Source organism: Microplitis mediator, chromosome 5 (assembly GCF_029852145.1).
Source record: "Microplitis mediator isolate UGA2020A chromosome 5, iyMicMedi2.1, whole genome shotgun sequence".
Lineage (NCBI taxonomy): Eukaryota > Metazoa > Arthropoda > Insecta > Hymenoptera > Braconidae > Microplitis > Microplitis mediator.
The window spans coordinates 12066119-12090072 of NC_079973.1; the positions used below are offsets into that span (position 1 = coordinate 12066119).

At 33.9% G+C, this 23954-nt stretch overlaps 1 protein-coding gene across 4 annotated transcripts in view; it reads right to left on the reverse strand.

Moving 5' to 3' along the window:
- LOC130668140 (dual specificity calcium/calmodulin-dependent 3',5'-cyclic nucleotide phosphodiesterase 1-like) overlaps window positions 1-17885 on the reverse strand; it is a 38996-nt gene extending 21111 nt beyond the window's left edge. The window contains exons 1-5 of one of the 4 annotated variants that reach the window (XM_057470255.1): window positions 17308-17424; window positions 6299-6463; window positions 2398-2593; window positions 1744-1857; window positions 775-1024 (exon numbers count right to left, since the gene is read on the reverse strand). In XM_057470255.1, coding sequence (XP_057326238.1) covers window positions 775-1024; window positions 1744-1857; window positions 2398-2593; window positions 6299-6463; window positions 17308-17353 — 771 coding nt within the window. In that variant the 5' untranslated portion in view covers window positions 17354-17424. Of the gene's footprint in view, window positions 1-774; window positions 1025-1743; window positions 1858-2397; window positions 2594-6298; window positions 6464-10415; window positions 10542-17307; window positions 17425-17444 lie in introns of those variants that run through there. The other 3 variants (XM_057470254.1, XM_057470256.1, XM_057470257.1) reach the window with 3 other exon arrangements.
- Between the last annotated feature and the right edge of the window lie 6069 nt (window positions 17886-23954).

Sequence of the window (23954 nt, forward strand, 5' to 3'; positions counted from 1 at the left end):
CAATTGTATTTCCCCCGAGGCCTGAAAGTGTATACTCAGCGTGCCTATAAATAAAGTACCCTTACCGGTTAGTGCTTGAAACTATCCCCCTACAGCACTACTTTCGGTACTCGGTAAAGTTCTTAAAAGGATCATCACTGAGCAAATTACTAAGTACATACATGATCGTCTCTCGGGTCCTCTTGAGTGTGGCTTCAGGATGAGGCATAGCACACTAATAGCTCTGCTTAAGCTAACGAACAATATCAGATACAACTCTAATAAGAGAATGCTGATGAAGCTCGTACTGTTTGACTTCTCGAAAGCGTTTAACACGGTGAGAACTAGTTTGTTGGTCCAAAAACTAGTCAGGATAGGCTTCTCAGAACACACACTTATTAGTGACTTTTTTATAAAACAATTACTATGGATTATTTTCAATGTCTCAAAGTCTCGGAGGTTACTACAAAATATCACTTTTTTCGAGGGTGAAGGGCTTGAAAATATCAATGTATTTGAAGGTAAGGCACCGCATTACATTGTTAAAACTGATATTTAATGCAGTTTAGGGTATAAGACGAATTATTAACATATAACACTTGGATAAAAAAAATATTGATGGATAATCTATCAAAATAAAATATGATTTAGATTCAAAAGGCATATAGAAGTAGTATAGATGTACGGTGGTCTCGCTAGACCCTTTAAAGTGCTGGGACTTTTTTAAACGTGTATGTGGCGAAAAATATTCGCATTCGTCACGGTAAATTATTATTGCGTTAGGTTTTCATTTACCTTAAAAACTTTCAAAACTTCTGGAGGAAACTGCATGAGAGTATAACTGTTCACTTTCCGAGAAATTCTTTCAACAAAAATACCAGCTCGAATTGCTTGAGCTACTGACCGAAATTTCGGTTTATCATCTTTTTTACGTTTAACGGTGGCTAATTGTCTTGTAAAAGTGGATGTCAGCCATTCTCTAACTTCAGAAGGTACAGCATTTGGTTGAACTCCCGAAAGTTCGTCATCTTCATCTGCTGATAGCCTGTAACATAAGCTTTATTAGAAAAAGTTCGACGACATTATTGTTTTATGATAACCTCCCGCAGTAAACCGGCAGTAAGACACATCTTTCCTATAGAAGAGTACCCTACGATAACATTCATGTACGACAACAGTCCAGTTCACACTGCTAGAACTGTCCAGGATTGGTTTAAAGATCATCCTGGAGTAATTGAGTCAAAACATCCACCATTGTCTCCAGATTCGAACCCGATATAACCCCGAATATATATGGTGTTATTAAAATGTCTGATTAGTTCTGGCTAATTTTACGATCAAGCTATGTATATTTCAATATCTTTCACAAACACATGATATGACAATTTCTACAAAAGAATCAGACGTTTGCAGTATGTTACTTTTAGAAAAGCTAAAGAATCGCGATTATAAATGAATTTATATTGATCAATGGCTGGTCGGATGAAACGACTTCTATTAACCAATTGCATGATCAGGATATCAATAATCTCCACCTAATTTTATAGTATCTAAAGTTCTGTATAGTTCACAACAGTTCACTAATGAACAGATAAGTCTATAGCATGATCAACCACAGAAGAGAAATTCTGTGATGTTAGTTAACTATTTTATTTATAAAAAGATAAGGAACAATTCAAAATATTCGACAATATTAGTCACATGAAATGACAGAATCACAAAGGACAAATTTTAATTTTAAAGAATGTGAAAAAATCTGCATACTTTTTTTCACGAATAAATACATTTTCCAGTACAGTAGCAGCATATTGTATGGTAAACTGTAATGAATCAGTTTGGATGTCACCTTGGTCAAGCTGCTCTAATATCCATCTCAATCTGTAATCAATAAAATTCAAATTTTAATTGTAGTATTAATACAAGTTTATCTCAATATGTATTGACAACGAGTTATGTTAGCTATAAAGTTTGAATATTGAATAAGAATGTTTCAACGAGAATTCTGATGAGAAGATTGAAGAAAATCAAATCTGTATTACATTTTGAAAAATCTATTGCTTAAAATTATTTGCTCTTAGCTATTTTCTATTGAATGATTTAGTTACTTTAGCATTTTGAAGGTGTTGATATACTCCAGACTAATATATTGTAACATGTGAAAAAAGTTTATGCCAATATGTGTTTTGAATTACTAAAAAATTGCAAATAATTACATATTCAATGTGGAACAACAAAATAATAGTTGTTTCAAGCGGATCACCCTAATACATAATATATATGAACAGGAAGTCTTAACAGTTTAGCTCATAAACACTTGATATTTCCACATTAATCAATAGATCTAAGATATAATTATGTTTGAGATGTTTGAATATGTATCGATTAAAGTAAAAACTAAAATAACAAAATATTTCTGACCTGCAGGCAGCACTATTGCAAGCTTCTGGGCTATCGATTGCTGGAAGTATGTCAACTTTTGAATCGGTACTGAGATAATACTTATTACAATTAGTAGATTGATTCTTAGATACAGTGGATATATTTGAGCTTGATGTTATACATGTTTTATCTACTTTGGTATAACTTTGATCGATTGCTGATGAACAACTGAATTCTGAAACAAATGAAAAGACTTGGATAAAAGATTTTCGTCAATAAAGATGTTAGCCATGTATAATTCATACAGCGCTCGAAATACTTGTTTATTTATTTGTATCTGAAGGTTTAACATACTATAGGTCCAATTTCAGAGTTGATTACATAATTGTTCTTGTTTTACGTATCATTGCATGAAATTGATATTTACTGAATATAACATATAAAATTTATAGAAACATACACAAGGAATATATATAATTAACAATATAGCTAATAGTAGAATCTAAAAATCACCAGTGGTAAATACGATAGAGTCCTTCTATGATTTTTGCATGAAATTCTATTCTGGGGATATTTCGTCTTGAGGACACTATGTGTGAAGATACTTAGTCCGGCATCACTGCCGAACCTAGCAGTCATATTATTATAAACCAAGCTCCATCAGCCAACTACTAAAAATCATATTTTGACTCAAAGCAATAAACGCAGTGAAAAAGATAGTTTTAATGGAACAGATTGTTAAGCATCTAGTAAAGGAGACTCATCTAAAAAACGGTTTGTATACTTTTCATGGATTAAAACATATTTCTGCAGAGCTTTTTTCACGCATGCATAAGCTTGTTCTATGAGAAAATACGATAAACAACGATGGACATTTCAAATATAAGTATCCGCCTAACTTACGATGTTTCGCGCTTACGTTACATTTTGAATCATCTTTGGCTTACAGTTACGTTCAAGAAAATCTTGAATGCGTGCTTCCTCATCTGCTCGTACTTCGGTTTCAGTATAGCAGCATCGATGCAGAAGCTGGTTTCTTAGATGAACGTTTAAGATCTTTGAAATTAAAAAGTGAAATCTTACAAAAAGAAGATAAAAAATCTGATTTGAACTTTGATTTTTGACAAGATGGGAATTAAGAAAGTCTTTCAGCAGACCCCACATGACAAGATGCGAGGGAATGAAAATAGTGGTACTGGTATTCACGATGACTGTCCAGAATACATAAGAAGTTATGATATAAGTCATGATTCGATAGTAAAAGATGCTTTAGTAATGCTAGTAGTCCCATTTGATAATAGTTGGAAGTTACTTGTAGCGTATTTAGTTAATGGTTTAAAAACAGATACTATAATAAATTGAATTCTTGAAGCTGTAAGGCGTGTGTATGATGTAGGGGTTGAAGTAGAATGATTGACTTTTAATATCCTAGCAGATCATACTTCGAATGTTGAAAAACTCAGAAGAGCAATGACTATGAATGAAATTGCAGAGTCGTTTTTTTCCCATTCAGTTCTTAATGCTCCAGATAATCACGTTGTTTTAGATGCTTGCCATGATTTAAAAATTATTCGGAATGCTTTTGCTGAATATCCAATATTTTGTGATAATAATTACAATCTCATTAAATGGAAATACATAAATAACTTAGCAATTCTTTAATAAAAGAAAGGATTGCATTTCAGGAACAAACTCCGTGATGTGCATGTAGAATACATAAACTCAATAATGAAAGTATTTTTCGCTGCATAATCACTCAGTGTTACACTCAGAGCAACACTACGAACAGATTGTAATTTCTGCAGACTGTTGGGTATTCAATGCATATTTTCAGTTAAATTTTATAGTTTCACGGAATCAGAATCGACGAATTATAAAATGAATTGTATTACTTAACGTAAAAATACGAATGAATTAGTTATAAAAGTAATAATATAGCGATTTTTCATATGAACACATAGTAACGATCAGCATTTTATGATTTTTACTATAAATTTAGTAATAAATAGAAAAAGAAATGCATTTATTGATTTGTATTAGTACCTTTTACAAAATTATACTAAAAATTGTAATATTTTCTAGACTCATTTTCTCCATGCAGTTATTCCAATGAAGAATGGAATTTGATTTCATTCTAGCATAGCTAACATTAGTATTTACAACTGGGCAAACTACTATGGCGAGTAAACGATAGGTTTAAAAGTTCTGCGTCATCATACTATATGGTAATGATTTATGTTACATTGAAGAAAATTCCATTTGCTTCGTTCCGTATACAAATAAAAAAAATTGGGTTTTTCAGTAGTATAACTATTTAGTCTTTTACAGTACCTTCCAATGCGTGTATCAACTTTTTACTTTCAGCAACAGGCAGATGTTCAAAGGTTCCTAAAAAGTTAAATTTAACAACTAATAAGATTCAAACCAACGCTTCTCTAGTACTCGTGATTCGAAGGCCAACTCGTGGATCACTTAGCCAGGAGTACCATTTCTATTACTCTTTTAATTATTTAGAATTTTACAGAACATCTGCTCCGTTTTTCAATCAAACAATTTAAAAACTTGATTAAAATGCAAGCTTGAGAAGCTGGTCTAAGCAAATCATTGACAAATATAATTTAATAGGCTATAGTGTCGTCTGAATGATTCAACAGTGAACATCGGCAAAACGCAATTCCTACCCTGTAAACTGAGTGAGAAGATCCCAAAAAAGTTAAAAAATTTTAGCTATGATGGCGAAGATTTAGCAGTGGTTGCAAGTTATGAATACTTGGGTCTAAAATTCAGTACCTCCCTAAAAGGCAACCTCACGGCTGAACACGCTACGAAAAAAGGAAAATCGGCCATTGGGATTGTACTTAACATTACCAAGAACCTCAAGGGTGACAACTGGTCAGCTGCAGTCAAACTGTATCATAGCATTGCTCGCTCCACGGTGACTTACTTGGCTCATATCAGTTGCTTGATTCCTGACTACCTAGAACAGCTTGAAGCCTCACAACTGTACTTCTACAAACGATTCCTTTCGCTCCCAGCCTGCACACCTGGGTACGTCATTCGTTACGAATTGTGCCCCGATCACACAGCAGTTTGGATTCTACGAGCTGCCATTGATTGGGTAATCGAGATATTGGGCATGGCTGATCACCGACTACCCATTATCTGTCTGCGAAAATTTGCCGCTTTAAGTAACATCTGGTCCTCCGAATTAAACTGGGTAAAACAGCTGAAAAACCTCCTCTCGCCAATACAAGAGGATGATATGCTGGATAGACTGGAGGCCAAGTACTGAATAAGCAAAAGAGAGACTATTTTGTCTAAGTTCCGCGCCCACATGCATAAACTAGATCGAGACCGATACTTTAGCTCCACTGCCTGCTAGTTTACATTTTTATCACTGATTCCGGAATCAAGACTTCAGAGAACACCTCTACATCTTCTGAAGCCTCTATTGCAACTAAGATTGGCAAGTAAATACGCCTGTCATATCATCGTTGATGGTATCACCGATGCCCTCTCCCCCACGAAGACGTGCCCATATTGCCAGCTCTACGCACCCGAATCGGTTCTGCATTTCATCTGTGATTGTCCACACTTCATGAATTGCAGACTAAAATACCTCAAGGAATAGATCATACACGATTGCCCGCTGTAACTCACGCCATCACCTTTTGAAGACTCTAGCCTGAATTCCCTGGAAAAACTTGAGGGCTACTGCAGGGAGTGTCACAAACTTAAAGCTAATGTATTGTCTTAATTTCCCAGTATTTACTTTTGTACCATTACTTCGTCTGTCATCTTATTGAGTTTTTTTTTTATATGTGTTATCTTTTATGTATAATAATTACTACACTTGTACTCAAGGCTAATAGCTACGAGAATTTTTGTATTCTATTACTTGCAATAAAATTGATTAAATTTATTAATTTAATAGGCTGACCTTTGTGCATAAAATATGGACTGGTGTTCACCGAAGTTGTGGAACTATCAATGCCTCCAGAACTGGAACTTGAGAATTTACATTTATTTGCAATAGTTGTAGAAATAGAACTGGTCCCTGCGTTATCATCTTTTGTAAATCGCTCGTCTGGCCGGGTAGAGAATACTAAAATCGAAATTAAAAACACACATGTTTAAAAATAGTTTGGCTGACACATCATAATTATTAATAATTTTAACTCAAATTTTCTTTTAATGAAGCTAACTGTATTGCACTTTCAAAAAATTGAAAAACCAAAATCGTTTTATTGTTGAACAATTTTTAGGCCTGTAGAAAAAGCAGCTTTAACCAGAGTGAATCTGAATAGTTTTTATACGCCTGTACAGAAAGCAGTCTTAACCAAAATAAATCAGATAGCATCCAAGCTAGCTTTGTTAAAAACATTATAATAAGATGATGTATTCAATAGTTCTAGGCAAATATCATTCGGCATTTTCCGATTTTCAAGTAAAAAGAAATTTTCTCTTCAAATTATGGTTCGAAAACTATGTGACTTATATTGCTAATATCTAACGAAAAGTTACAGAACGGTAAAAATCACACTGTTTTTTTATTAAGCTTATTTTGGACAATAAATCGTTATTCGTGCCAAAAAATTACCGAGAAAAGCTGAAACCATTGTCAATTTTTCAATTTCTTGGCACGGTGAATTTCTACAGAAAGTTCATTAAGAACGCTGCAGAAATTATAGCACCGTTAAATAAAATTTTGGCAGGACCAAAAATTAAAGGCTCACATCCAGTCAACTAGACATCTGAGCTTCAGGAGTCTGTGACGTAACGACTTGAATAATTCATTCTTTACTAGTTTCTAAGTATTCAATTTATTTTTCTTTTTGATTTTAAAACGTTCTGCGAGCATTCCCTCATCAGATCAGCGTCAAGACAGCTGTCTGCTCACTAGCGGCACATGCGTGCTACCGTGTATGGATGCGCGTGTAAGAGTTATTCACAACTGATGAATTAAAATATTTAATAATTAGCATTTATTAGTTTTAAGAAATTATTTATAATTTTAAGGTCATTGGTGGGCATAATCCATCATAATATTATGCCCCAATATATATTTTATGTGTAGAATAAAATATTTCAGCCAGGTGTAGAAGTCACGAGAACATCGATCGTGAAACGGGATTAAATCGATAGTTCCCCTTAACCCACGGTAGCTGATTTCTTAGATAAATCAATTATCATTCAATGATGGGTAAAACGTGAAAATATAAATTTTAGGGAAATAAATATTACACGGAGTTAGGAATTCTACGGCATATCATTCAGTTCAGAATGAAATATTGTGAATATTTTATTAATTAATTAAATAAGGCCGAAAGCTAGAGCGGTAGAGGAGGAAGTTAGGTACTCTCTACGGGCTTGCTATCTGCCGGCTATCAAAAAAAAAAACCGGCAGAGAGTTACAGGTTGTGTTAGCAAGCAGTTGTATTGGAATTTAGCTTTGATTAAAATTCTTTTGTTTGGAAAAAAATAAATAAAGTTGACAATAATAGTAAGTAATAGATACACTACTGGGATATTTTTACTTCACGTTCAGCTCAGAAGAATCCTCAAGTCATGTCATCTAGTTATGAGTGGTTCATCTGAACTAATGGTAGTTCATATTGTATTTGGATGGGCAATGCTGGATCCAGTATCTGCAGACACTCATGAGATGTCTCTCTATGATCTCTTCATCTCACAAATGATATCGACTTGCAAGAGACTTACACAAAATACTGAGTACAAGCCGAAGTACAAACTGCGTCAGAAGCACGTCTTAGTCTTGCTGAGTCCGAATGTTAAAAACATTTCAAGTTGACTCTCTTCAGAGACTCATCATTTCGCTACACTGAGTAACTCCCTCTTAATTCAGATGTTTTGAGACTTGAGAACTTTAAGTTGATTTTGAGTTTTTTTAAATGTCTCTCATCTGATACGCTTCTCACAAAACAGTACACCTGCTTTTAGCGAGAGTATAAATCTCTTGGTCACATGGTTGCGATTCCGGTGAACGCTCTAGGGCCTACTTGCATGTACAACCTTCCTCATCGCAAGGTTTTACGTAATCAGAGTACATCCATTAAGTTACGAGCAGTATTCAATGGATCCAGCAGGACGTTATGTCACGTTTCTCTCAACGACATTATGCATACTGGCCCAAGGAATCAACCTGACAACTTTGATGAGTCGTCATATATTCAACAACACAAATACATCGTTATTACTGACATTAACTAAGATGTTTTATCAGATCAAACTTCATGACGATGATTGTGATCTTTAGCGCATTCTCTGGCTGGATAAGGTTTCTCAGATCTGAGCCTATAGATTAACTACAGTAACTTACGGCACACGATCAGCTCCATACTTGACTTGTCATGTACTTACGCAATTAGTTTCTGATGAAGGCGCTAATTATCCATTGGCAGTGGATTTAACTTTCGAAGGCAGTTATGTTGATGGTATCTCAGATGGCGTTGAAATTCTATAACAACTCAACCATATTCCTACTCAATTAAAAACATGTGCCTATCAACCTGCCTACTACTTGACAGGTGTAAAAGCAATCATCCAAACTTCTCAGTACCATGCTTGCCATTTCAAGAAGTATGACCAGTTCACTCATTCAAAGATCTCACCTTGAAGATATGGAGAATCTCGTAACATTATCACGACGGCATCTTTTCATTTTAAGGCAACGTCTCTTTCAAGCTGGTCATAACTAAAAGAACGATCCTATCAGAAGCAGCTCAGCTTTTTGATTCACTAAGACTAATCCCACTGGTTGTAATCACAGCGGAAATCCTAATGCAGCAGCTCTGGTTAGAAAAAATTATCAATTGCTGCTCTTCTACTAAATCATGACAAACATGTGCAAATGACTGTAAATCTTAGCGACATTCTCACGTTTTTTCTAGATAAACTCCTCAGTGACTTTTGCCTGGCTAAAATAGCTCTCACATGCTTATTGAGGATTTACTTCGAGAAAACTCAACCCAGTGAAATGTGGATGTCGTGGTATTAGTGCTTCTCAACTCATTGAGCACGCTTGTAGTGGACAGGTTCATCATGGCTCACTGGTCTATCTCGCGTCCGGGTATATCTCTCTCGGTGACATCGCAAAATGCTCTGTAGGATCTCATTGACTTATCTCAAGTGAAATCATTCAATAAAAGCCTGACTGAACTCCTCAGAATTACAGCACTTTGCCAGCGAGCTATCTCATGTTTTAAGAAGGAACCTAACTCAAGCCTAGCCATCTCACTAATCAATCCAGTTGACTTTGAAGCTGCAACAATGTTCTAGAAAAGTGCAACTCAACGAGCATATTTTTCATCAGAAATTGGAGCAATTCAAGCTGTTAAAGTACTTCATAAAAATTATGTCTTCTCACGACTAACTGTGTAACGAGTAAAATAAATGGGTTAAATTAAAATTATTAATTAAACATTAAATATAAGCCGAATTAATTATGACAAATCATTTTAAATACCAGAAAATCAGAACTTAGATGAATTTTGCAATTTGTTATCAATTATACATCACCACATTGATAATTTCAAATAAACAGTTACCCCTTTTTGCTCGGTTTAGCTCGCCGGAGTCCAGGGTTCAAAAGGGGTTTTTAATTTATAGACAGTTTTATAAATAAACAATAATCAAAACTTTATTTAAACAAGAAAACAAAACAAAAACCTTTTTACATGAGCTCCGATGCTCAGTTCTACTACCCTTACAATAATTAACATCCTTAATTTAACGCGGGTTAATAACAAAATGTCGCTGGTTATTAATATTTCTACGCGGTCACGTAACACACAAAATACACACACACACACACACACATACCAAAAGTTATGCGGCCTAACATCGCGGTCTACCCCTTCCCGGTTGCTTCAGGGGAGTCTGGTTGACTTCCCCGTCAGCCCTACACGAGTTCCTTTCCCCCGAGGGTAAGCGGATGGTCTCCGACAAACCCCCATCTACTCGGCTAAATTCACCTTTTGGCAGAAGGCCTCTGGGTGAAGATGCTCAACCCTCCATGAGAGAAAAGGTTCGCTTACCTGGTTCGGTCGAACTCCTGGTAAACGGCCTTCCTTGATGTTGACTAGGAATGGTCTTCCTCGGACAACCTCTTGGAGAGACTAAGTTCGCCTCTACGGACTTATATGCGCGGTTTTATCATTATATCTATCCGCTGTGGATATGGACGGGAATAAATTCCATCGCCCTCTATTGTCGACAGCGAAAGTATACTGTTTGTGAAATTCTTCTAAGTCCCGAGTTATAAAGTCAAAGGGAATTGAGAAAAAATAATTTTATCAATTGTAAAACTGAATTTAAAGACAAAGAATTCGTTTAAGATGTTAAGTAAATACTAACTACCGAGAACTTAGCCGTGCGAGCGACGGTAATCCGGGCGGACGGATAGAAAATGAAAGAATGAACAATTGAAATATTAGAGTTTATTTTAATTTCAACTAATATTTCTCGTATTTCAGTTTATTTTATAATTCTTTCAATCTCTTGAATCTTTTAACCGATTCATTTGAGATCTCTATCAGCGTTTTTATTTTATTTCCTTTGACTTTGCCTGCTCAGGACTTAAAATAATTTTCGCTCGGCGCGCATTCACATACTCATACAGTTCATCCATATAATTTTATATTTCGCTACATTCGTTCAACTTAAACTTAAAAGTCAATAAACACAGCCATATAAATAAATCGTGTTTATCATAAGAAAATAATCCCCATAGTATGTAAAAATAATACAAGTAATTCAGAAATTAGTTGTAAACAAAAATAAGTAAATTATAAGTTTTAATAATAATAGTCATATTAATAAGAAATAGTCTTTAAGTCAGTAGTTTTAAGTGTAGTAGTAGTATTAATACTAGTTTTAAGTAATTATAGTAATAACAATAAGTATAGTAATATTTGAACGATAAGTAGTCATAGTAATAAGAAAAATTAGGATAGCACATAGTATCACAAAAACAAATCACAGGTGCCCTCAATACTGGTTATCTCCGCAGTATACCATCCCACCATCACAACTGCGAGAATTGACCCCGCTGGTGTCTTGTGAGTAGGTGGTCGTCTCCAGGATTCTCAATTAAGCGAGGACAAAAAACATTCAGCTCTTTTACCGTGTCAATATAAGCTCTTAGATTTCATCACAGCAGATATTTATTCAAAAACTTTTCATGGTGGCACTCAATTGATTCCCTTTCATATCAGGCAGACTTTTTTCTTAGCCGGAAGTTAAAAATCGGTGACATCACAATAAACAAATGAAGAGTTCCTGATCAATTTATGGTGAAATGAGAGTGTTTCAATGGTGAATGTCGAATAAAATTATTACATACCTACTGAGAAAATTTATGAATCCAAGGCTCAAAAAAGGTTTTTCATGATAAATCTATGGTTTAACGCCAGTACAACATTTGCACAAAATCACCATTTTTTGCCTATAATCTTATGAATTAATCTCGAGTTAACTATAAAACTACAATGGGTTCATGATATTTTCACTGTGATCATAAATCCGTCAGGTGTACTATATCAACAATTGATATTTATTTTTAAAAAATGTATACAAAATCTTAAATAATAAAATTCTAACTCTCTCAAGATTATTTCATGATATCAATCATTTTAAAGTCGATTTGAAAAAATGTAATTGATAATGAATATATTTTATTCTGAACTTATTTGAATATAACAACAATAATAAAAAATTTTCAGTTTTTCGTATGAAAAACATTTGTATCAATTGAAATATAATTTTGTTATTTATTTTCAACAAAACTTTGCTTAATTTTGTGCGCAGAAAATCAATAATATGTTTCCATAAAACTTAAGTAATTATCTGGTACTCATATTTCGATAAGTATGTACATGATAAGCTTTTAAGAATGACTTCACCCAAGCCCAACGCTTAATAATATCAGTTAAACATCGTACTGAATTTCTTACATTTTGAAGACATTCATTTCATCGAAATTTTATATTTTTTATAGATTTATGTCAAAATTATACATAATGAAAATGAGTTATTTTATGAAAATTGAAAATTTTTAAATGACTGTAAGATTTAGAAACACTGCGAATGTTGAATTGTACGTAGAGTTCACCTGTGCTATACTTGTAATTGGCTACCGTTGAATATCTTTGAATCCAACACGATTATGTGATCGCATTTTCATATATTAATGTGGAGGACATATAGGTATGAGTTATATGATATGGATATAAACTCTAATCACATACAAATCTTAATTCTGTTTCTATTTTTTTTCACTGTCTGAATTCATTAAGTGAAATTCTATTGAATTAATCGTAGCTGGTTAGTGATACATTATTCAAGCTTTAAAAGTTTACGCTGGTTACATTAAATGGCGTTTTATCCCTGGTTAATATTCGACGCCTAAATTATAAAGTCCCTTCTAGAAAGTAAAGTCACCGTCGGTTTTTTGTCATTACTAAACATTAATCTGGTTCAGTATAAGACAATGCTAAATACTTATGGTTGAATTCGTGACTTAGTATTATCATCAGCAACCTGCTTAGTTGAATACAATCGCTATCCGATTGTTAAACTAGACCAACATCACCCTACGCTAAATATTTTGTTTAAATCAATCACTGATAAGGCAACAAGGCTCATAATAAAACCGGTTGGCGAGGACAACTTTCATAAATATGATAAAGATAAGCTGATCAGAGAACTAGATAAAATTGACTAGACTGAGTTAGATGTTGATATGCTGGCTAATGCTACATGTAATAAATTTTATTATCTTCTAGACCAGGGGTTCAGTAAGGTCATCCGGCAAGTAAAGACAGGTACATATCACACAACAACCTATTCAACACCCTGATTAAAAGAAACGATTCGAAATGATTTGCAATGTGAAATTCCCATAAGAAAGGCGATTCAAAAGTATTCAAAATCATTCAAAAGTATTTAATAATTTTTTTTCTTATCGTTTTAAATCGTTTCTTTTAATAAAGGCATAGTTTACAATCGATATTATTATTGATTGTAAACTTTAGGAAAAGATTAGAAAGAAAAACTGCACAAGACCTTCATCATATCTTATGAATTAATATTAAAGCCTTCGGAGTTCACTTAAAATTAGAATTAAGTTGGCTTTTAATAGTTATCAGTATGTGGCTAAAAATAATTTAATTGGGAACCCCAAGAGTTTTTGGAATCTTATAGACAAAAAAAAATCAGAATCAATTTCTAGCAAGCTTTATACAGTTGGTAACAATACTTGTACTCATCTGTAAATGATAGCAAATGCATTTGCTGATTATTTTAGTAGTGTTGTTACTTCAATGAGTGACCAGGCGGATATATTTTTTTATAAGACGGACTGTGACTTGGTAGGTAGTCTGCAACCGCTTAAAGGGAGTGATGTGTTAAGATGCGTTAATAAGTTACGGAGTAAGTGGTCAGCAGATATAGACGGTATATCCTATATTGTTGTCAGGGACTGCGCAAGATGCTTCAAATTTTCACTCAAACTAGTATTTACATGGTACATAGTTGCGGGTATTTTTCCTGAGGTCTGGAAGACTGCTGAAGTCTTTCCAGTTCATAAGTATAACAATAACTATGAAGCGAAAAATTAAAGACCAATATCAATTATACCAACATTTGCCAAGATATTCGAAATGTTGACTTATGACTTATTATTACCTTACTTTAGTCTTATTACACGGTAAGAAATGCATGGCGTTTAACACCATGTCTCAAGACCGATACTTAAACAGTATGTTAGTTATTCCGAACATTAATGAAGCGAGTCCCAGAAGTATGGCGTTATTTATTGTACTGTATAGTACTGGAGCTATTGTATTGCTCACACGTATACATAGCAGGAACGGCGAAACAGCATGGCCTTGAGACACATACTACAATGGCGAGGACACAATGCTACTAGTTTTTCCTGCCATAGTTTCTGGCGTGTCGATCAATGTATACTATCGAATTACCACCAAAACTATATAGATGTCATTAGAGTAGGGCTTATCGACCAGAAGCATTGTGGATACGGCAACGCAGTATGGGCCTGACGGCCAAACTGACATTGCGGTGTCCGCGAAAACTATTGCCAATGTTACTATTCCCGTAATGGTCGAATCATCTATGCATACAATTTTATAACCTATAAAAATCTTCGATACCATACAGTATGGTGTTCACGCCTATACTGGCATAGTGATATCCGCATAACATTTCTTACCGTGTATCAGGCCTACACAACATGGTTTTTTTTTTTTGGTGAAAGATCTACTCACCTGACACCTTACACGCAATATTTGGAAGACTCTATCGCTAGTGGTAGATAAGTTGATGTCGTCAGAACTGACTTTTCTAAGCGCTTTGAAAAAGTTAATATCATTTTGTTAATTCAGATATTAGTGGAGCTAGGATTACCTTAGAGGTTACTTAATCTATTAATATCACATTTTATTAAGCATTTCAATATTGTTTTATTTAATGGTTATCGGTCACCTTTGTACATATCTACTTCAAGGGTACCTCAAGGGTCTAATCTCCGGCCACTTCTATTTACTATCTTCATTAGCTCCCTTGGCCAAATTTTATCTTGTTTTTTCGAGCTTTTTGCTGATGATTGCAAATATTATTTACGTAATAATTCTCGAAATGATTGTCAGTTCTTACAAAAAAATCTTGGCACTGTAGCTACATGGTGTAGGGACAATAGATGAATTTTAAGTGGAACCAAATGTAAAGCGTTTTCATTCACCGGATCTCGCTAGCCATTAGTTTTCCATACGTTATAAAGAAATCCCATTCATCCGAATACTACTTGGAGGGACTTGGAGATTATATATGACACCAAGCTTACATTTTCTGAACACATCTCGTCAATTTTCTAACAGCTCTCAAAACACTAGGATTTGTAATTAAAATCCCAAAAAATTTAACAATCTGAATACAATAAGGATACTGTATGCATCATAGGTCCATAGACTAAGTACGTAATTTTAATTCATAATTATCATGATATCAGATTGTACATGGGTATAAAATGTTCAATAATTTAATTTCTGTTATATTAAACGATATTCAGTGCAAATTTACACGGTTATTCTTTTTTAAGAAGTCTAATGTAGTGTGAAATTCAACGAGCGGAATAACCAACTTAACAGGGGTTATCAGATATTTTCAGCTGGGTTTTTTTCGGCAACAAAATCTCTCAATGCAAAACATAGACCGCACTTTGATGTATTACTGTCTAATGTAGCGAAGTGTGCTTTAATTGTTTCATAATATTCGTTTGTTTAAGTGAAAAACTAGGTCAAAGTTTCCATTTACTGTACAAGTGCAACAAAGATAGTACCATTCGTGGACTTGAGTGTAATAGAGAGGTAAGTGCGAACCCCTGTTTAAATAAACATCACAAAGAATATCTTAGTATTGGAATCTACTTTATCAACACTTACTCCAATCACCTAATATATTACCGAATAATGAAAATAATGTAACAGATTAATGATCAGGAAGTTCATACATACAAAATTCAGTATCACAATCTGTGTACATCCACACTGCATTATTAATACGAATATTTGCCGGTGCCATAAACTCATCTTAGTCAATTTGGACAGCTAAACAAATCATTATAATATTTTTTTTTGTTTTTTTATTTCATCGATGTTAAAAAAATATTTATTGTACGAATAACCTTGTTAAATGATATACAATAATACAAACTTACATATCATCATATTGGACCAGAAATGAAATACAGTTATAGACAACCATTTAGATATTATTAATGATAATTATACAAAAAAAAAATTTCCCGGGTCATCAACTAAAAGCTTAACGAATTACTGATTTTTCCTATGTAGCGAAATATTTATAAACCTAATGGTCAGGTCTAATTGAACTTGGTCAATACTCCGTCTCAAGTGCTTCTTTAATTGCTGTCTCAATCCATTCGTTTCATTATCAATAATTGTAAAAAAAAAAATTGAGAATTGTTTGTGTAAATATTCATTATTTTTAATTTTCTCGTGTTATTTCGGGATATATTATAGAGCTCTAATACCCTAGTGATATATTCTAAATTTTCGGGCCATTCGAGCTTAGAAGCAGCAAAAAGTTTTAGAGCTGTTCACTAGAGCCAATCATTTGTCAAATTTGCCAAATGAATTCTTATACTGTACGACGATAATTTGTAAAATTAATAAAATCATTCGCACAAAAAGACAACAGGTATTAAGACGGTTGCAAAAAACAATTTCGTAATATCTAATCATATCTTTATCAGGTCGGAAAAATATTGTACAGTGATATAAAAATAGCATAAATTTTTTTCTATATATACAGCAAAGTTTTTGTCAGTTAACTTACTGATAACAATCTCAATGATTGATCATTAACGCTCATGCAATACACCTGCGCATTTATAAATAGTATGGTAACGTAACCGCTACTAGCAATATCGACCGACTGCCTCAATTTTTCTCGGTCTTAGTGAGGTCACACTATGAGACTCACTCACTGCTGCTAATATTAGCTAGGTCTCGAACTTGTGACCTTCTGTATATGGTTAAGCATAATTGAATCATTTATCCCCTTTTTTTTTATTATTAATTTTCCCTGATACCCGATTGCTATTAATTTCTAAAGAAGCTAAACTAAATTGAATACTATTTCTTAATACGAAAATTGTAAGAATTCAAGTATACTATTTAATGTGAAACACATTCTATAATGACATAAAAATTACTTGATTATCAAAAATATTTTTCATGTAGTACTGTATCATTAATTTAGAAATTTTGATTATTCATCCTGACGAGTTAATGAATATGATATTGTATTGACTTATTTTTTAATAATACGTATTGATAGCTTGGTAAATGTGTCTATTACAGTTCATATGCCAAAAAGTGTCATTACTTTCTGAAAAATAAAACTTCTTTTGATGCTCATCTTTTATATGCATTGTTTGTTAATTCTAACAGTATTTCCATTTTTCTATTGTAGATAATAAAAAAAATACAAAATAATCCGTGGATTGACTCTATAGTACTCACGAATCTTGCATGAAATTTAATCATTTGTATATCCATTTCCTGATCACAATTTATATTTTTCCAATAAATTAATTTTATTGAATTCAATCGAAATTTATTACGACGTGACTTCCATTATAAACACAAATGATCATAACTCATCATAAATTCACTGTCTTCGCTTCTTATCACTTTTATATAACTCTCGTGAATAAAGAGTACAAGAGTTCACTCTATAATTATTTGTTGCTTTACAAAATATGATCAGCTGAATTTTAAACTATATGTTTACTATCAATTTTTGCAGACAACATTTATTAGACAATTCATTTACTTGATTATCGAAAGAAACATCACATAAAATATTAGCATTAAGTTATAAACTTCACAGTCAACTAAAGAAACTCAATTTAATTTTCAAAATAGTTTGTAAAAAAAAAAACGTGTCAGTAGGTAAAAACTAGATTCGCAAATGTACAAAAAAAAGAAGATGAAAATATGTGATCCATACCACGGTTGTATTACGACTGGAACATGCGCAATCTTTCTCCGCTTGTTACCTTTTACTTTCGTCTTCATTTACATGAAAGTAAAAGAGTTGGCTTTAACAAATCATTAAAAATATATTATCCTTCAGAAAATTACTATCGCAAAAGTTGAAAAAAAAAATGATTGTCGCTCATTAGAAACTATTTGAAAACAATCTATTAGAGTAATGGATTAAAAGTTGATGAACATCATAGCTGTCTATAATATATGAGAGAAAATATACATTAGGGTGTTCCGTTTGAAACGAAGATTTTTTTTTTTTCATTCCCCATCAAAAATCTTGTTCTACATGTAAAAATAAAAATTCAGTGAAGTTTTGAGCTTTTAATAACAATTTTAAGAACTGGAACAACGTCATTGTAGCTTTCTCATGCTAAAAGCATGTAAATTTTGATTCTTTTTTTTTTATCAAATAAAACTCAGCCCCATATTCACGTATCTTATCGGTTCAAAGTTTTCTTGGGAGAGAATTGTATGCTCTTTGAAAAAGCCTGTATGTGCTTAGCAGTACCTTTAACTACAGCCCTCGTGGAAGCCTTGAAAGTCTAATTTCATACGAAATGAGTGGTTTTTTGTTGTTAACTTGTAAACGGTCGACTTTTGGGAAAAAAAGTACCCGACATTTTTTGTAGGAAATTTAGTCTTCTACAAAAAAGTTCTCATAGTTCAAATCTCTAAAAGCAATATTTAAAAAGATATATGAACTTCAACTAAGTAAAATTCGAAATTTTAGCTAAATGTCAGGATTAACGGTTTTATAATTCAAAACCATGATATAAACCATGTTTTTTTAAACATACTCCATATTTTAGGTCCCAAGGACATTGAAAATTCGAACGAGATTCTTCAAACCTGTGTTTTAATCATTCAATTTTTGAAAAGAATTGCAAATGAGGTTGGTACTTAAGAACAATTTCGATGAATATTTACGGGCATCTTATATTTTATATAAATATGTATTTATTGATACTTACCATAAGTTAATAACTGAATATATTTTATAGTATTGAACGTTGACATTTAGCTAAAATTTCGAATTTTACTTAGTTGAAGTTCATATATCTTTTTAAATATTGATTTTAGAGATGTGACTTATGAGAACTTTTTTGTAGAAGACTAGATTTCCTACAAAAAATGTCACGTACTTTTTTTCCCAAAAGTCGACCGTTTACAAGTTAACAACAAAAAACCACTAATTTCGTAGGAAATTAGACTTTCAAGGCTTCCACGAGGGCTGTAGTTGAAGGTACTGCTAAGCACATACAGGCTTTTTCAAAGAGCATACAATTCTCTTCCAAGAAAACTTTGAACCGATAAGATACGTGAATATGGGGCTGAGTTTTATTCGATAAAAAGAAAAGAATCAAAATTTACATGCTTTTAGGATGGGAAAACTTCAACGACGTTGTTTCAGTTCTTAAAATTGTTATTAAGAGCTCAAAACTTCACTGAATTTTTATTTTTACATGGAGAACAAGATTTTTGATGGGGAACGAAAAATAAAAAATCTTCGTTTCAAACGGAGCACCCTAATATACATATTCAACAGGGTGATTCAAAAAATATTTTTAAGTTTTTTTTTTATCTTACCCTCTAAACGTTCGTGGTTACCTATAAAAAAACGGGCTCCAAAAGACGGGCTCTCTAGCTCAACTCTAAGAGGTTGCTATTTTAATTTTAATTTCTTATGTAATTACCATCTATTACGTTTATTATTATTGATACTTATTTTCACTTCATTATACTGCGTCCATTGAAATTGAAAAATCGAGAACTAAGGGCAAAGTTGTTCTCCTAAAAATTTCGGATTTAATATTTTTTATTTTTTACACGTGTGATAATTGCAAATAACTATAAGACAATTGTATTTTAATAATATAAAAAATCATTTTAATAGTCTGCAGTGGTATAACTTTAAAATGTAATTTTATTAGGGAAGGATGGTACAGAGAGGCCTTCTTCCAAAAATAACAATATTTTTAACTTCCCGCTGAGAAAATTGACGATTTTTGAAAAATTCAGGAAGTTATTGGTTTCACCCCGATTTTCAAAAACCGGGTTTTTATCATATGTCGACATTTGAAGGTGCTAGGATGCTCATTATCAGAAAAAAGAACGTCTCAATCAGATAATCCGTTCAAAAGATATCGTCGACGAAAGAAACAGTAGGAAACGGTTTTTACAAATATCGTCGAAACGACAAAACCAATCATTCCCAAAATTTTATCAGCTCAAGACCTCAATAAAACACGTCGTTTGCCACCTCCACCGTCTTAATCGGTCAATTCGTTTACGAGATATCGTTGATTAAAAAAATAGTGAAAAACGTTTTTTTCCAGATATCTACAGAAAAATTGAATCATTCGATTTTAAAATCTAATCAGCTCTAGAACTTAATAAAACGCGTCGATTGCCGCCTCAACCATCAAAATCGGTTAATTCGTGCGCGAGATATCGTGGGAGATAGAAATGCTAAAAAATGTTTTTTTAGAAAACAATGGCATACAAAAGTATTTTCGAGCTCGAAGAGCTCGAAAATGTATCCACAATAATGTTTTCGAGCTCAACGAGCTCGAAAACAGCGGGAAGTTTTGGGGCTGGCCCGCAGGGTTAACCGATAGACCGATTTTTTTTTTTTTTTGAATCTTTTTTATCATTAAGAATGTATTTCATTCTCTTGAAAACGATTTTTAGTTTTATGGTACTCAAAAAAAAGTTATTTAAGGTGTAATAAATCGTTCCCCCACGATTAGTTTAATTACCAAAGGTTATTTAAAAGACATAAACAATTCTATGTATCTCATTTGTCATAATTTTCAACCCCAAAAACGTGTTTTTTGATTTTCTAGATTATAGATAATTTTTCTTTATTTAAAAAATTTTATCAATTAAAAAAAAAATTATTATTTTCAAATATTTTTAGTGGCTAAATTTTCCCCAGCTATAGAGAATCAGCCGAAAAATGAATTAATATATTTAATTTTTAATAATTTGACGACGTAACTATAAAAGAATCATTTTTTCAGAATTTTCGGCTGGTCCATTTTGCTCTAGGTGTATTTGTAGGATTACAAATGCGCAAATATATCGGATTGATAGTACTCAGACAAAAAAATCGGTCTATCGGTTAACCCTGCGGGCCAACCCTAAAACTTCCCGCTGTTTTCGAGATCGTTGAGCTCGAAAACATTATTGTGAATATATTTTCGAGCTCTTCGAGCTTGAAAATACTTTTGTATGCCATTGTTTTCTAAAAAAACATTTTTTAGCATTTCTTTCTCCCACGATATCTCGTGGACGAATTAACCGATTTTGATGGTTGAGGCGGCAATCGACGCGTTTTATTAAGTTCTAGAGCTGATTAGATTTTAAAATCGAATGATTCAATTTTTCTGTAGATATCTGGAAAAAAACGTTTTTTACTATTTTTTTAATCAACGATATTTCATAAACGAATTGACCAATTAAGACGGCTGAGGTGGCAATCGACGTGTTTTATTGAGCTCTAGAGCTGATAAAATTTTAGGAATGATTGGTTTAGTCGTTTCGACGATATTTGCAAAAAACTGTTTTCTACTGTTTCTTTCGTCGACGATATCTTTTGAACGGATTATCTGATTGAGACGTTCTTGGTGGCAATCGAAAGCTTTTATCGAGTTCTAGAGCTGATTAGATTTTGGAATTGATCGATCCAACAGTTTTCACAATATCCAAAAAAAACGAAAAAAAAAAATTTTTTTTTTTTCGTATTTCTTAAATATCTCAGAGTTTATTTGACTAAATGGTCTAAAATTTTTTTGAAAATCTAAGTTCAGAAAAATCTTTCGAATGCCGCAAGAACCATTTAAATCGGTTTATTCATCAAAAAGATACACACACACACACACACACACACACACACACACACACACACACACACACACACACACACACACACACACACACACACATACATACAGACATCGCTCTGAAAATGTCAGAAGAGCATCCTAGCACCTTCAAATGTCGACATATGATAAAAACCCGGTTTTTTAAAATCGGGGTGAAACCAATAACTCCCTGAATTTTTTGAAAACCGTCGATTTTCTCAGCGGGAAGTTAAAAAAGAAATTTTTTTTTGGTTCAAAATCTCGGGAGGGACTCTCTGCCCCAAGGAGCCTCTCTGTCCCACCCTTCCCTATCCATAACTTTCTTAATAAATCATATTTAATGAACAGTTTTGGTGGTCTATTTTAGCCCTCATTTTATAAGAAATTTTGATAAGCTTATCATCCGTCCAAATTTATTGATGTATAGAAAATTTTGAGACTTAGGAGAAGCGGTGCATGTTCACTTCGGAGGCTCTTAACAGGCCGCTCCGATCCGAAACTTGACATTTAGAAATTTGTATTTGTACAACGCCGTGGACCTTTGTTATGGAAACTACGAGCAGGAAGTAATGTTGTAGAATGTAACAGCACACTGCGTATGCGCTCAAATGGTGGGTCCAGGCATTTCTCTCTACGTGGTATCGTCATACTTCCAGTGTCGTGACGGAATAGAAATTCAAATCACGCAATTAGAAAAAGTAGCTCAGGCACTAAGGGGAAATAGGATTTTATTTGGGATGGATGTGAACGCTAGGTCTATTAGATGGGGCCCAGAAACAAATGAGAAGGGAGAGAAATTGGAAGATTCTATAGATGGCTATGGGTTGGAGATTTTAAACATAAAAGGAGAGGGCCCAACTTATGCTTCAACATCAGGGGAATCATACGGAGATGTCACCTTAGCCACCCCAAAACTTGCAAGGTATGTTCGAGACTGGTCCATCAAACGCGAGTAAGTGCAAAATACCGACCACTATGCGCTCGATATCAGCCTAGGAATCCCAAGAGATCAGAGAAGCGTCTCAATAGGGTGGATCCCAAGCGGTTCAACCTTGCGTTGGCCAACTGGGAGAATTTCTGCGAGAAACTACCAGAACTCGCAAGAGTGAATCTTGAAGGTCTAGCGTTGGAAACGTTCGAGGACGTGGAAAAGTATACCGTTGCGCTTACTAAAACCATAATAGAGTCATGCGAATTTGCTATCCCGCAGAAAAAGGCGCACATAAAATCATACCCGTAATGGACCAGAGAACTAACAAAAAAAAAAGAGAGTAGTCTACAAATCTAGAAGGGGATATAAGAGGGTGGCAGATGAAGGTGAAAGGACAGAACATAAAGAGACGTACTTAGGACTTTGCAAAACATACTCTAAGCACATAAAAAGACAAAGAGAAAACAGCTGGCGATAGTTTGTCACGTCGAACGGTAACAAGGAGCACTGGGGCATCGTTTACAAGCTTCAGGCAGACAAACACCGAGTTAATGAGTGCTCACCACACTCCTGCGTGACGGACGATCCACAGAAAGCTTTAAGAACACAGCTAGCCTCTTTCTCAACACACACATTGTAGACAACAAACCAGAGGAAGAAACGGAGGAGCAGAAAGTAACCTGGGGGAATTCAGAGACGCCACCAGACACCGCGGACACCGATTGGAACATTATGTTTAATGACTTGCTTAAGGAATTAGAATTAACAGAACACGAAAGTAAATTTGTAGCCTATGCTGACAACCTCCTCGTCATCATAGAAGGCACCTCACGCACGGACAAAGGTACCCCGACGAAGCGAAAAGACAGAAAAAGCCCAAATATGATTCAAAGCCACCGAAAATCTTTATAGGTAAAACGAAAATAGCATTTAAAAAAAGCGTTAGATACTTAGGGGTACACTTCGACCAGGACCTCAAGCCAACAACATAAAGACAAGGCACGCGAAATTAGACAAAACTTTTGGTCGTTCACGCTGTCTCGCACGGACTGACTGGGGACTGCGCTCTCCGGCGATGTCCACCATCTACAGGGGCTACTTCCTGCCTGTTGCCACTTATGCGGCAGCAGGTTGGAGTGACCTATGTGGGGTGGGGGATCGGAAGGCTCTGAGGGCCCTGCA